The sequence below is a fragment of the Lactuca serriola genome, chromosome 4 (genome assembly GCF_051521515.1).
Source record: "Lactuca serriola cultivar US96UC23 chromosome 4, Lser_US96UC23_V15, whole genome shotgun sequence".
Classification (NCBI taxonomy): Eukaryota; Viridiplantae; Streptophyta; class Magnoliopsida; order Asterales; family Asteraceae; genus Lactuca; species Lactuca serriola.
The window spans coordinates 41183473-41197378 of NC_136411.1; the positions used below are offsets into that span (position 1 = coordinate 41183473).

Below are 13906 nucleotides of genomic sequence, written 5' to 3' on the forward strand. Positions count from 1 at the left end.
ATATGAATATGTTTTGTTATATTCATATGTGAATAGAACATATGTAAGTGATTCTTGTTGTATTCACATTTGAATAATGTATGTATGGCAGCAAGCTATGTTCTATTCATATGTGAATATAACATACATATTCACGAATGAATATTCGAATAAAACATATGTATTCATATTTTTTTATTCACGTATGAATATGTTTTGTTATATTCATATGTGAACAGAACATATGTAAGTGATTCTTGTTGTATTCACATTTGAATAATGTATGTATGACAGCAAGCTATGTTCTATTCATATGTGAATATAACATACATATTCACGAATGAATATTTGAATAAAACATATGTATTCATATTTTTTTTATTCACATATGAATATGTTTTGTTATATTCATATGTGAATAGAACATATGTAAATAATTCTTGTTGTATTCACATATGAATAATGTATGTATGGCAGCAAGTTATGTTATATGTGAATATAACATACATATTCATGAATGAATATTTGAATAAAACATATGTATTCATATTTTTTTATTCACATATGAATATGTTTTGTTATATTCATGTGTGAATAGAACATATGTAAGCAATTCTTGTTGTATTCACATATGAATAATGTATGTATGGCAGCAAGTTATGTTCTATGTGAATATAACATACATATTCACGAATAAATATTTGAATAAAACATATGTATTCATATTTTCTTTATTCACATATGAATATGTTTTGTTATATTCATATGTGAATAGAACATATGTAAGTGATTCTTGTTGTATTCACATATTAATAATGTATGTATGGCACCAAGTTATGTTCTATGTGAATATAACATACATATTCATGAATGAATATTTGAATAAAACATATGTATTCATATTTTCTTTATTCACATATGAATATATTTTGTAATATTCATATGTGAATAGAACATACGTAAGTAATTCTTGTTGTATTCACATATTAATAATGTATGTATGGCAGCAAGCTATACATATTCACGAATGAAAATTAGTTTTGCTTGTGTTCAGAAGTAGACAAAACATATTTTATTTACCTTTTTGATTTGTTCTTGGTTTTCGTTTATATGTATTCTTCATTGTTGGTGTCGTTTCTGTAAGGGTAAGTAGTTAATATTCGGAAAACATAAGCAAAATGTTAAGTAACGTTTGTATTTTGACTGAATGTTTTGAATAAAGATGAAAAATGAAGAGATGATGTAAAATCAATATATCAAATAATAATAGATGATTCTTACAAAAATTTCAAGTAAATAAAGTAATAACGAAGGAGGGTTACGAGAATGAACGAGTATCATAAATTTCAAGTAAAATTGAAGTAAACAACCTTTTTTGAAGAATGAACAGTGTGAAAACAATGTTTTTAGTTCTAAATCAACTAATAATTTTCGAACATTATGAGAAATTTCAAGTAATCAAGTGATAATTTTAGAAATGATTCGAAATCGTTAAAAACTCGAGAAAAAACGCCGATGGTTACCTTTTATTGTCAAGAGTGAGGAAATGGTCCCGTTCATGTTTTCATCGGAAGACATTTTTCTTCGTTTATGTTATTTGATGCTTCTGCAAATGTGTTTCTTCTTGTCGATTGTTCTTCAAATGGTTTTCGAGTTATGGTGTATCGAAGAAGGAATGGTGCTTTTCTGTCGAGATTTGACGTGATATCAAATTACTCAAGTGCACTGACGGTTTAATGTTTTTTGATTATTAAAAATTTGCCACCGCTCATTAATGTATTTGGATTATTTACAAGTTTGTCACCGTGTGTTTTTTAAGCTCATTAAATGATTGGCTGAGAATGGTTCCCCCATTCTCAACCTTTTTTTTTTCTCAATTGAACCCTCCTCTCTCTCTCTCTCTCTCTCTCTCTATATATATATATATATATATATATATATATATATATGTTACAAACTTATGTAGAAAAAAACAAATAAATAAAATGTCACGGTTGCATATATGCATGCTATGCCTCTTATTTTTTTTCTTTGAAAATTAAATAAAAAGGCGGTGCATGACCCACAAAGCAAATAGATAAAGGGTGTGTTTGACACAGAGCTTTTGGAAACGTTTAGGAGCTTCTAGCTTTTAGCTTTTGATAAAACACTCTAGTTTAAACAAAAAGCTTCGTTTGACAGTATGAGCGTTTAACTTTTAGTTTTAACAAAACGCTCCGATTGTAAAAGCTACTTCATGTAGCATTTAACAAAACGTTCCTGAGCTTTCGAAATCAATTTCCATAATTACCCTTTAAAATATATTTATATATTTATTTATTTTTAATCAAGTGTCCTTTAATGTAATTTTATATATTTCAAAAGCTTCCAACTACTTTTGCCAAACATTCATATAACAAATAAAAGTTACAGCTTCTCGCTACCAGCTACCCGCTACATGCTACTAGCTACCCGCTACCAGCTAACCGCTACTCGCTTCCAGCTAAAAGCTACTTTTGCCAAACACGCCCAAAGTTTCTTTTGGTTCTAAAAGCCGCTCAAACTAATTTTTCTGTAGCCCACTTAAACCGCTTCCACTGAATGAATGACAAACCGACAATACCACCCAAAAAACTTACAACCTTCGTCCCCATTCCCTTCATTGAGAAGCGAGCAATGTCAACGAAATCTACAAAGTCAACAAATCCACATCTCTACATTCTTCCTTGAGCTTTAGAGAAGCATCCCTGATGGTGCATCTTTGTTGTGAACATGCTTGGATTACCTTTTGTATATCATAACAAAACCACAAATCTCAATAAATATTGACATATAACATGCAAGCATTATCATTCCCCCATGTTCCAATGACCAACTTACCATAACTAACTTGTATATTTAAATCGCATCCATGAGCTCGAATGTTCCACATTGACAAGAACTTTGTAAAAAAAAGGGAAAATGACATAAAATCCCTTAAGTTTTCACAAAAATATCGGTTTTACCCTTGGATGTGTTTTAGGTCCAGTAAAGCCCGGAGTTTTGGGAAATTTGTTCATTTGTTCATTTTTACCCTTGTAGCAGGTTTCCAGGTAACCTACCGGTTACCTAATGCCAGTAAAGCCCTTGAATTTTCAAAATGTTCAGATTTACCCTTAAGTTTTTCAAAAATGTTCGGATTTACCCTTACCTTGATTTTTATTTTGATTATTTTGATTATTATTATTATTATTATTATTATTATTATTATTATTATTATTATTATTATTATTATTATTATTATTATTAGAGTAAATTACTGAAATCGTCCCTATGGTTTGGTCAAAATTGCACGTTTGGTCCCTAACTTTTTTTTGCACTCGGATACTCCCTGTGGTTTGATTTTGTTGCGTTTTTCGTCCCTTACATACATAAAGTTAGGGACCAAACGTGCAATTTTGACAAAACCATAGGGACGAAAAACGCAACAAAATCAAACCATAAGGATGATCCGAGTGCAAAATAAAAAGTTAGGGACCAAACGTGTAATTTTGACCAAACCATAGGGAAAATTTGAGTAATTTACTCTTATTATTATTATTATTATTATTATTATTATTATTATTATTATTATTATTATTATTATTATTATTGTAACATCCCAAAATTTAAGTCCAAAAATTTCATTTTTAATTAAGTTGCTCATAAAACATTTACTAGGAAAATATTGAATCAACACGTCATCTCATAAAATCAAGTATCATGTTTCAAACCCACAACATAAGCAAATAACATATCAGAGTACAATCCCAGAAAACACCGTTCGAAAAATCAAATGTGTGTGTGATGCCATGCTACGCCGCCGACTCCTTCCCCTTAGATGAAGAGGTACCTGAAACCAAAAACTGAAACTGTAAGCACAAAGCTTAGTGAGTTCCCCCATCATACCACATACCATACAATACCATCGGTATCTTTCAACCGGTAATCGCCATCGGTATCTTTCAACCGGTAACTGGGGACTATTCCACCTCCTACCACTAGCATACAATAGCAAGATATAAGCACACAGTCAGGCATATCCGGGTACTGACCTACCCCTTGGTCCTAAGGACCACTATCAGGGAAACTATCCCTATCATGTATCATACATATATAACTCATAACCAAATGCATACCAGACCAAGATAAATTATCACAAAGACAATTATCTTCTAAATACTCCTTAATGGTGGGCCGACATTGTGGCCTTAGACCCACCCCTACTGGAAGGTAACTCACCTCATACAAGTAGCTGCTGATAATCAGTGTGGGAAACCTTCGTCCGCTGCTGCTCCGGAAATCCTCCAGCTACAAACCCCACAACACTCAGTTAGAAATGGATCTCTATACTTAGGGTGAAATGACCATTTTACCTTCAACCAAGTCAAGTCAAATTCAAAGTCAAAGTCAACTTCCAGTTGACCCGACTCGCCGAGTTGGGTCATCAACTCGCCGAGTCCCTTGCTCTCTACTCGTCCCCATCCGCGACCCTACTCGTCGAGTTGGGCCTACAACTCGATGAGTTCTTCTCCCATTCGAAGGCTACAAGGAAACTCATCCGACTCGCCGAGTTTGAAGAACAACTCACCGAGTCCCACGAACAGATCTCCTACTCGCTTCCAAATCCTCACCAGGGCATTCTTTATGAGGATTTGGGTTTCTAGGACTATTGCTACATGCTAAGTTGCTAATTCCGCGAGCAGTGACGAAGGGTTGGACCTTCTACACTTAAACCCCTCTCAACTCAGTAACTGTTCATATGACTCGCCGAGTTTGAAGAACAGCTCGTCGAGTTCCAGGCAATCTTCATAGGACTCGTCGAGTGGTTCATCCAACTCGCCGAGTCTAAGACCATCTTCATAGGACTCGCCGAGTCCCTTCAACCCACTTCCCATACAGACCAAATCTGAGACATGCAACGCTTCTAAACCATAGATCTGTGTTCCTAGGGCATGCTTATCACGTAAAGTTGCAAACTTTACGTGCATGCATGGCCCTATAAGCTCAAAAAGGCAAATCCAAGCTCTTTATGAGGTCAAACACTTAATAGGGACCTCAATCACTTCAACCACAAAAACTTTACACTTCTAAGATGTCCATAAGGCCCAGATCTGAAGTCCTTTCAGAACATAGAGCATAAAAACATAGAGTTTAAGGTTTTAGGGCTTAAAACCCACACATTAGGGACAAAAAGGGGATCTAATGAACTAAAGATCAAGGTAGGAACTTTTCTACCTGAATGGAAGCCTTTCACAGAGTAGATTTCAGATCTACTTCCCCTCCTTGCACCCTTCAACCTTCTCCTTCTTCTTCTAAGCTCCAAACTTCATTCACAAAGCCAAAATCACTCACAAGAACAATATGAGGGCTAGGGTTTCGCTCTACAGCTCTTCTGGAAGTGTTAGGGGCAAGGGAGGCCGAGTTAGAGTGTTTAAATAAGGTGCACACTCCTGGATTAGGGTTTTTGTCCGAACAGCAGCTTACTCGTCGAGTCCGGGACCCGACTCGGCGAGTCCACAACTTAAACCCCATGCCCATTCCCGCTTCTACTCGGCGAGTCGATTCTCTGACTCGCCGAGTCCAAGGCCAAGATGCAAAATGCACAAGGAATTAAATAAGAGAATACGTACCAAGAATCATGTGCTACAATTATTATTATTATAATTATAATTATTATAATTATTATTATTATTATTACGTATTTTAATACATTTTAATGTATAAAAATATTTTATACATACATTTTTAAATGTATACAAATATTTTTATTAATATAAATATATTTTTAAAAATATATATACTTGTATCTGGTATTTATATACATTTGAATTACCATGTATTCCATTAAAACGTATTTATATATTAAAAAAGTATTTATTTGTATACAGTAGGTATAAATATATATTTATTTCATATAAAAATATATTTATATTAGTACAAATATTTACATACATTTAAAAATGTATGTATAAAATATTTTTATACATTTAAAAATGTAATAATAATAATAATAATAATAATAATAATAATAATAATAATAATAACAATAATAATCAAAATAAAAATCAATGTAAGGGTAAATTCGAACATTTTTGAAAAACTTAAGGGTAAATACGAACATTTTTGAAAATGTAAGGACTTTACTGGCATTAGATAACCGATAGGTTACCTGGAAACCGACATAAAATCAGTTGACATTGGTATTACATTATTCTATTAAAACATAACAATTATATTAACAATACTAGTTTATAACCCGTGAAACCACGGCTACAAAAATAATTAAACTTTAACAGTTAAAACACAAAATTATTAATCAATTATTATCGTTAATTTAAATAAATATGTGAAATTATATCACCTTATAATTTATATTAATTTTATTTTAATTTTTATTGCATTGTTATTAATTTATTGTAATTAAAGTGAAAAATTTAAAATTTGAAATAGATAATTAATAGGTTGACAAATGACATGCATTAATTAAGAGGTTTAATAGGGTGACACATGGCAAAAAAAAGAATAAAATGTGTATTAATTAGAAGACTTAATATGATGACACATGTCAAAAAGATATTAAAACTATTCTTTTATTAGAATAGAGATTTTAAATAAAAACGTTTACTAAGATAAAAGTGATAATGTAATGTATATATTTACAGTTTTGGAATATCAAATTTAATATTTAATTCATTTTAAAGATCTCAAATTAGATCATTATGATTATATATTTTTATTAGCCAATTTCCTATTTTCCTATTAAATATTGAACAAAATTTGATAAAAAATAAATAGCATAACACTAAATTAGCATGCTCACCAACAGTGTTATTGTAATGTAAACAGAGCATTTTGATTTTATGTCGTCCACCTGAATAAAACAATTATTTAATCACAATGTCAATTTCCCTTAGCAAATTGTTGCATATCAACAACAAGCAACTTCTTTAACAAATAATACACATATATTTGTCACTTAACCACGCACACAATTAATATAATAAGCAAAATCTTCACCTATATGTCTTATTAGAATATAATATCATCAAAGACTAATCTCATAAAAATAAACTAAATTCAAAATCATTTCTACTCACGTAAGTCAAACCACAACATATGATGTTGATCCATTCCTAGCTACTACCCTTGTTTGTACAATTTTAAAAACTTTCCTTCTTCCCCTTCATCATCTGTGACGCGATGCCCTAGGATCCATATTGGGTGGTGGCGGTGGTGCACCATATGCCATGTGTGGTGGCGGTGGTGCAAGACTAACCGGTGTTCCTACCGCCGGTCCTACCGGTTGTCCGATTGTTGTTCCGCCATACATACTGACACCGACACCTGGCGCTTGTTTGGCGTTTGTTGGTGGCTGTGGGACCGACACGTCACCATTGTTGACACTAGTGATGTCATGGATGCTTGATCGCCTCCTGTCTTTGTTCATGGAGTTTAAACGAATGAAATATTTTTGTGCATGACTTGCTACTTGTGTTGGTGTCCGTGTCACCACATAATTTCTTGATATACTCCGCCAATCTCCTTTCCCATATTTCTCCAAACCAAGAAGAAATAACCTGTAAAAGAATTTACTATACTGTTAATTATATATGATCCTACAGGGTCGCATTAAGTATTTAGTCAAGGAACAAATATGTTACTAAATACTCATTATTTACTCGAGGAACACTAGTCATATTCCAACATAACAACAATAAATGGAAAATAAAACTTCCTCGTCTTATTCTTTGATTTTGACACTTGTCATGATCCAGTGAGCAAAGGATAAGTAGGAATATTTAGTAGTCTTATTCTTTGATTTTGATTTTGACACTTGTCATATGATCCAATGAGTAAAAGATAAATAGGAATATTTAGTAGGAGGATATTAAATTATTGATTCTCTCGCAATAAATTTAAGGCATATGTAATATATAACTAACCTGTGTTCATCTTCAGTCCAAGCAATCCCCTTGCGTCGTTCTTGATCTGACTTTGAGGCTTTACCTCCATGATTATGATTGGATTCATTTGTGTTCTGAGCTTTCTTACTGGTCCCACTTCCACCATCATTACCCGCATGGCTTTCTGAGTCATCATCCAAAGAGGAACTATAACAAGGCAAAGGAACAAGTCCAGATTCAATTCGATCCAAATCCTCCATTAACATCTCGTAATGACGCTTAATCTCTTCGACTGATTTCCCTGGAACATCGCCAGCAATTTTCTCCCATCGATTCTCATCGTCTTCATCAGGGTAATCAACCAAAGCATTTTCAAAAGCTTTATCCTGCTCTCTACTCCATATGGAATTGGAATCTTTCACAGGTTCATCAGCCATTGTATGTAATTTGTTAAATCTAGTTCAATTGACCCCTACTGATGACAAACAAAATGAAACCACAAATTTGAGAAATATTTGAATGTCATCAAATCAAAGATGTAGCATAGCAACATATAGGCGCAAGTAGATCATGGTCGGTATAGTTCAATGGAAATTTAGGGTTTTGGTGTATACCCAAATGTACAAGAGCCGTTTTTTGTAATCAAACAAAGAATATGTGCTCAGAAACTGTAGATTGGATAAATGAAAGAAAGAGGAAATGGAATTTAAAAAAAAAAAAAAAAAATCTATTTACGATGTCAGCAGGAATACGAAAAAAAACGATCTATTGCCATTACATAACAATAGTTTTTCACCGAAACAACAGAAAATTTCACCAATCCTTATGTTCTTATTTTTCTTTTTGTACACTCTAGAAATGTACCTAGTAGAGAAGGATTTTATCACCCATTGTAGAATTAAAATCAAGACGCTTATAACTCAACTGGAACTAAATCAAGAAATGAAGTATGAACAAATACCCTTTGAATTGATATGTGATCGGCATCAGCAGAAAGCTCGACTGAACAGCAGTCTCTTGTTTTTCTTCGATTAAACCCTAAAACTGATTGAAGTGCCCAAATTAGGAGAAGTGAGGTGGAGGCGGTGGATCGGTTTTTGATATAAATGTAAAATTGCAGTAAAAAGGAAGAGTGATGACGACAGAATGACCCGGAAGAGAACTCAAGTTGTGAATTGGCGATGTCAGATATTTTTATCTGGGATCTTATATATAGTATATACTTCCTCGCTTCAAATTCGGCACAAATCGTTGACAGTGGTAACAAAATTTTCGTAATTGGCAAAAACGAGGTGGAAACAAGCAATGAGCCAAAAAAAAAAAATAATAAAAAAAAAAACTTTGGTAACAAAATCTTCATATGATAATATGAGCATTTGTATTAAAAATCGGAAAATTAAAGTATTTTTTTTCTTTTAAATTTAAACAAATAATTTAGATAAATAAATAAAGAAAATCAATAAATCTTTAATTTGGTAACTTTGAAATTATAAGGAAAGTTCATTAATAAAACTAGGTGTGAGACCCATGTATTACATGAGTCTATTTAAAAGAAAAACTAAATACAAATTTATAAATATTTAAGAAGTTTGAATTTATAAGAAAAATAAGAAAATATTGAATTATAAAAATTAAAATGTTTTCTTTTCTCATTTAAATTTAAACAATTAATTTAGATAAATAAATAAATAAAATTAATAAATCTTTAATTTAGTAATTTTGAAATTAGAAGGAAAGTTTATTAATGAAATTGATATGCATTTATTATTGCATTTAAATAATATTTGGAATTTAATAAAATGAAAAAAAACCATAAAATGACATGTGGAATAAAATTTAATTTAAAAAACCATAAAATTACATGTGACAAAACAAATGAAAATGTAACATGTGACAAAAAGAACTTTATTTATTAGGGATGATTGATATGCATTTATTATTGCATTTAAACACTGTCTAGAATTTAATAAAATGAAAAAACATAAAAAAACATGTGGAATAAAAATTAATTTAAAATAACCACAAAATTACATATTACAAAATAAATGAGAGCATGACATTTGACAAAAAGATCTTTATTTATTAGGGAAAATTATGCTTTATATGATGATTGTACTGTACAACATTTTAAAGCATGAACTATTGTATATGGAAAAATATTATTGTGTACGGACCAACTCCCATTAAAAATTTACCAACTACAATAACTTTTTAGTTTAAATATCTACTCTAATAAATGAAGTGTTTTTTTTTGTCACATGTCACACTCTTATTCAATTTGCTAAACGTCATTTTATGGTTATTTTAAATTAATATATTTTCCACATGTCATTTCATGGGTTTTTATATTTTAATAAATTCCACATAATATTTTAATGTAATAATTATAATAAATGTAGTAATAACTGAATATCAATTTCATTAATGGACTTACCTTCTTATTTCAAAATTCCTAAAATTAAAGCTCATTAGTTTCTTTTGTTTATTTATTTAAATTTAAAAGATAAAAAACATTTCCATTATAATAATTCATTATTTTTCTTATTTTCTTATAAATTTAAAGTTTTCAAATATTTTGACATTTATATGATTTTTTTATAATTAACTCATGTAATACATGTGTCTCCCAACTAATTTGTACGAAAAAACAACTACAATAATTTTTTAGTGTAAATCACATGTAATAATTATAGCTATATACATTTTATTGATATAAAGAAAACATGATTTTTTTTTCGGATTAAAGAATAATTTGTCCTTGCGTTTCGTGTGTATATATATATATATATATATATATATATATATATATATATATATATAGAGAGAGAGAGAGAGAGAGGTAGGTAGGTTTAAATGTTTCTCTAATCTATTGTGTGCTAGAATGCACCAATAAGAATTAAGTAAAAATTAATGCATAATAAATGATATACATAGTTATAATTCATTTTTATTGAAACTAATTAAATTCGTCATTAATGTCAACAATAATATTCTTTCAATAATGCACTCTCATTCTTCATATTCGATGCAAATTTATTTTATTTTAAGTGTCTGATCCTGAAACAAAAAATGAACTCATATATAAAAACCTAGATACGAATTTATTCTGAAAGAATGTTATTGCTGACATTAATGAAGAATATATTTAGTTTCCATAAAAAAATATAATTATGGATATCATTTAATATACAAACAATTATGGAAATCATTTAATATATGTCTTTACTTAATTAAATAATTATTTAATTTTATTAAATTTCTATTGGTGCATTCTAACACACAATAAATATGAGAAACATATTAACATATATATATATATATATATATATATATATATATATATATATATATATATTCACAATTCACTATGTGTATGGTTTAGTTTTATTGTGATTTTCGTTCATACCAGACTTAAAATAACTATGTTATCCTCATGTATTTATTTTTTAAAGTTATTGGGCTTGTGGTTCCCATTGACTTTATGATACACAATCGTGGTGGTTGTACCTTTCAAGTGTATCAAAGACGGTAGCCCATAGAGAAGTTTGACTAGTTCATTCTTATCTAGTCGAGTTGGGTGATGAGAATCAGATGTGTTAAGTACTTATATATCATACATTGCACTTATTTATACTTTGAAGATACATTACAGTAACATCTATGGGTATTTGTACTACAAACTTGGATTTTGCGTGTTTTATCGAGTTACCAACGTGTGAATAACTCAGACTTTTTTTTAGAATGGCAAACACATACACACTCTCCATCTTACTCTTAAATTGGTTATTTTGTTTCCAGCAAGACTTGAACTGAACCTTCTATATATGGCTGAACAAACAAACTCAAGCTTTATGACATAATTTTCTTTCAATGTTGTGCCTTATTTATGCGGTGATGAGATACAGTGGCGTGGCGTTCAGAATGGAGAGGAGAGACAAATGAGATGGTATGATAATGGGAATGAGGAGTTGAGGACATAGTTTGATGCTTGAAGTTGGTTTCTTTTCGTATTGAACTGATGTAACAAAGTAACACCTTGAAAGTTGTCTATATTGTTGTTACTTATGATTGGCATACTCTATGAAAATTTGGTTGTGATTTTAAAATTCAGTAAAATATCCTCACCTTTCCAAGGGTGTTACAAGATTTGGAGTAGAAGAACATCTATTAGTGGTTAACTCTACAACTTTTTCTTCAAATATCCATCAGGGTTTGTCAATTCCTTCATAACGTTACAAATTATAAAAATGGACGAAACTTGTCATTTTCAACATATCACTGGGACGACAACTATAATTTACCCTAAAAATAAATCATGATCAAAACCATGGTCAAACCTAAAACAAAATCAAACCAAACCAAACCCAAATCAGTTTTGTAACTCAAGAACTTATCATAATTGGTGTTGTAACTTGTAACTCAATTTTTTATTTCTCATTTCCACAAGTAATCACACAGAAAACTCAAACATGATGTCTAAATTTTTTGGAAGAAGAATATGCCTAAAAATGCTTAATTCATCTATGAGATAATGGCTTTACAATTCATATGTAAACCTGCTGCAATAAAATCAAAACAATTATATGGCCATGATTCAATTCAATCCCTTTACTTTTAATTTCTTTCTCATTTTTTCGGATCTGACTGGAACAATTGAGCATTGTTATACATATTCATTTCATCTCTGCTTCTTTCTGCATAATAATGTTAGCAATTCTGCAAGCAAAAAAAAAAGTCGAATGTTCAGCTGGAGTAATCATCATCTTGAATAAACTGTAGATTACATTTATACCTTTTTCTAAGGTCTCGAACAGCATCAAGAATTCCCATCAGTTGTTTCACCTTCACATTTTCATGGCTTTTCTCACTTTCAAGAATCAAGCTTGAGAACTTCACAACTGTCATGAGCTCAGCTTCAGTTTTGTTCAGATGCTGATCAATACGATCCAACAAGTCTCTGTAAGAAGTCAACTCGGTCAAGCTACTGATCAGGTCACTATCACTATCAAGAACTTCCAAAGATTCTTGAAGATTGGTGGGAATGTTATAGGTTTTATCTTGCAGTTCTTGATCATCACTAGAATTCAGCAAATCCTTTTCAGAAGGTGCAGACACAACCCTAACTGGAGATGTATCATCTTCTGTTTCAATTTCAACGTCTTGACCTACTGTCCCAACAAGCTGCTGTTCTCGCAGAGATATTGCCTAACACCAGATTGAAGGAACATCAAATGAATACTCAAAAGTGATGTACATGGAATGTAGCTTCTAAATCTCGAAATTGGGGATAGAAAAGGTTAATGGATGAACAGACCTCGATAAGCTTAGTTGAGAGTTCATCAAGCAACTCGATTCGACTTTTTGTCTTCTCTAAAGCTTGCATTGTCTTCTTCTTTTGGAATAGCAGATCTCTGGCATCGTTTTCTTTTCCAGTTTGAACACTAATGGCTGCCTGTCTTTGAAGTTTCTCTGCTGCTTCAGACAAGCGCAACAGCCTCTGTCTTGCTTTATTAGCTGAGATAACCATATTCATCACTTCTTTAATGAAGGCTTGTTGCCAAGGGGTTTACCTAAAAGGAGCATATGTTTTTGAAGCTAAAAGTGATATGATTTACAGTTAAAGCCATATGAAGCTCTTTTGTTTACAATGAAGATTGTATGTGGGATCCAATGGTGAAACCTAAGATTGTATGTGGGATTCAATAAGGTTTACCTTTAGCTCTGGTGTTTGAAGCCTCATAGTGAAGCTGATCGAGTTGATCTCGTAATTGATCGGTGTCGGTTCGAGAAGCCAAGCAAACTGTCCTCGCCGGAGAACACCGGTGAAGAAAGGTTGCAGCGCCGGTTAGCATCATCGCTCCCGGAAACATTATCCTTGTGCCCTCGTTCCGTATATAATTTTCAATTTATCTCGACTTTTGGTTAATATTCTTCCCTTTCATATTTATTTATCATTTTTTTATTTTTAAAGATTTTATTTTTCAATTTTAATCTTAAATATTTTTATTTGTATTATAAATTAA

The 13906-nt window shown here is 31.2% G+C and overlaps 2 protein-coding genes across 3 annotated transcripts; both read right to left on the reverse strand.

Moving 5' to 3' along the window:
- Positions 1-6977: 6977 nt before the first annotated feature.
- LOC145101378 (transcription factor SRM1-like) lies at positions 6978-9086 on the reverse strand. Of its 2 annotated transcripts, none has more exons than XM_079038567.1 (3): positions 8845-9086; positions 7923-8355; positions 6978-7556 (listed from the first exon to the last, which is right to left on the reverse strand). In XM_079038567.1, exons 2-3 carry the CDS (start codon positions 8318-8320, stop codon positions 7166-7168), a joined length of 789 nt encoding a protein of 262 aa, XP_078894693.1. In that variant the 5' UTR covers positions 8321-8355; positions 8845-9086; the 3' UTR covers positions 6978-7165. The 2 variants fall into 2 exon arrangements, with proteins under 2 accessions (XP_078894693.1, XP_078894692.1); XM_079038566.1 differs by having other exon boundaries at positions 7923-8358.
- A 3196-nt stretch (positions 9087-12282) lies between these two features.
- On the reverse strand, positions 12283-13788 carry LOC145101379 (forkhead-associated domain protein). Its single transcript, XM_079038568.1, has 4 exons — positions 13597-13788; positions 13198-13397; positions 12676-13088; positions 12283-12599 (listed from the first exon to the last, which is right to left on the reverse strand). The coding sequence occupies exons 1-4, from the start codon at positions 13751-13753 to the stop codon at positions 12557-12559; spliced, it is 813 nt and encodes a 270-aa protein (XP_078894694.1). The 5' UTR covers positions 13754-13788; the 3' UTR covers positions 12283-12556.
- Positions 13789-13906: the final 118 nt, after the last annotated feature.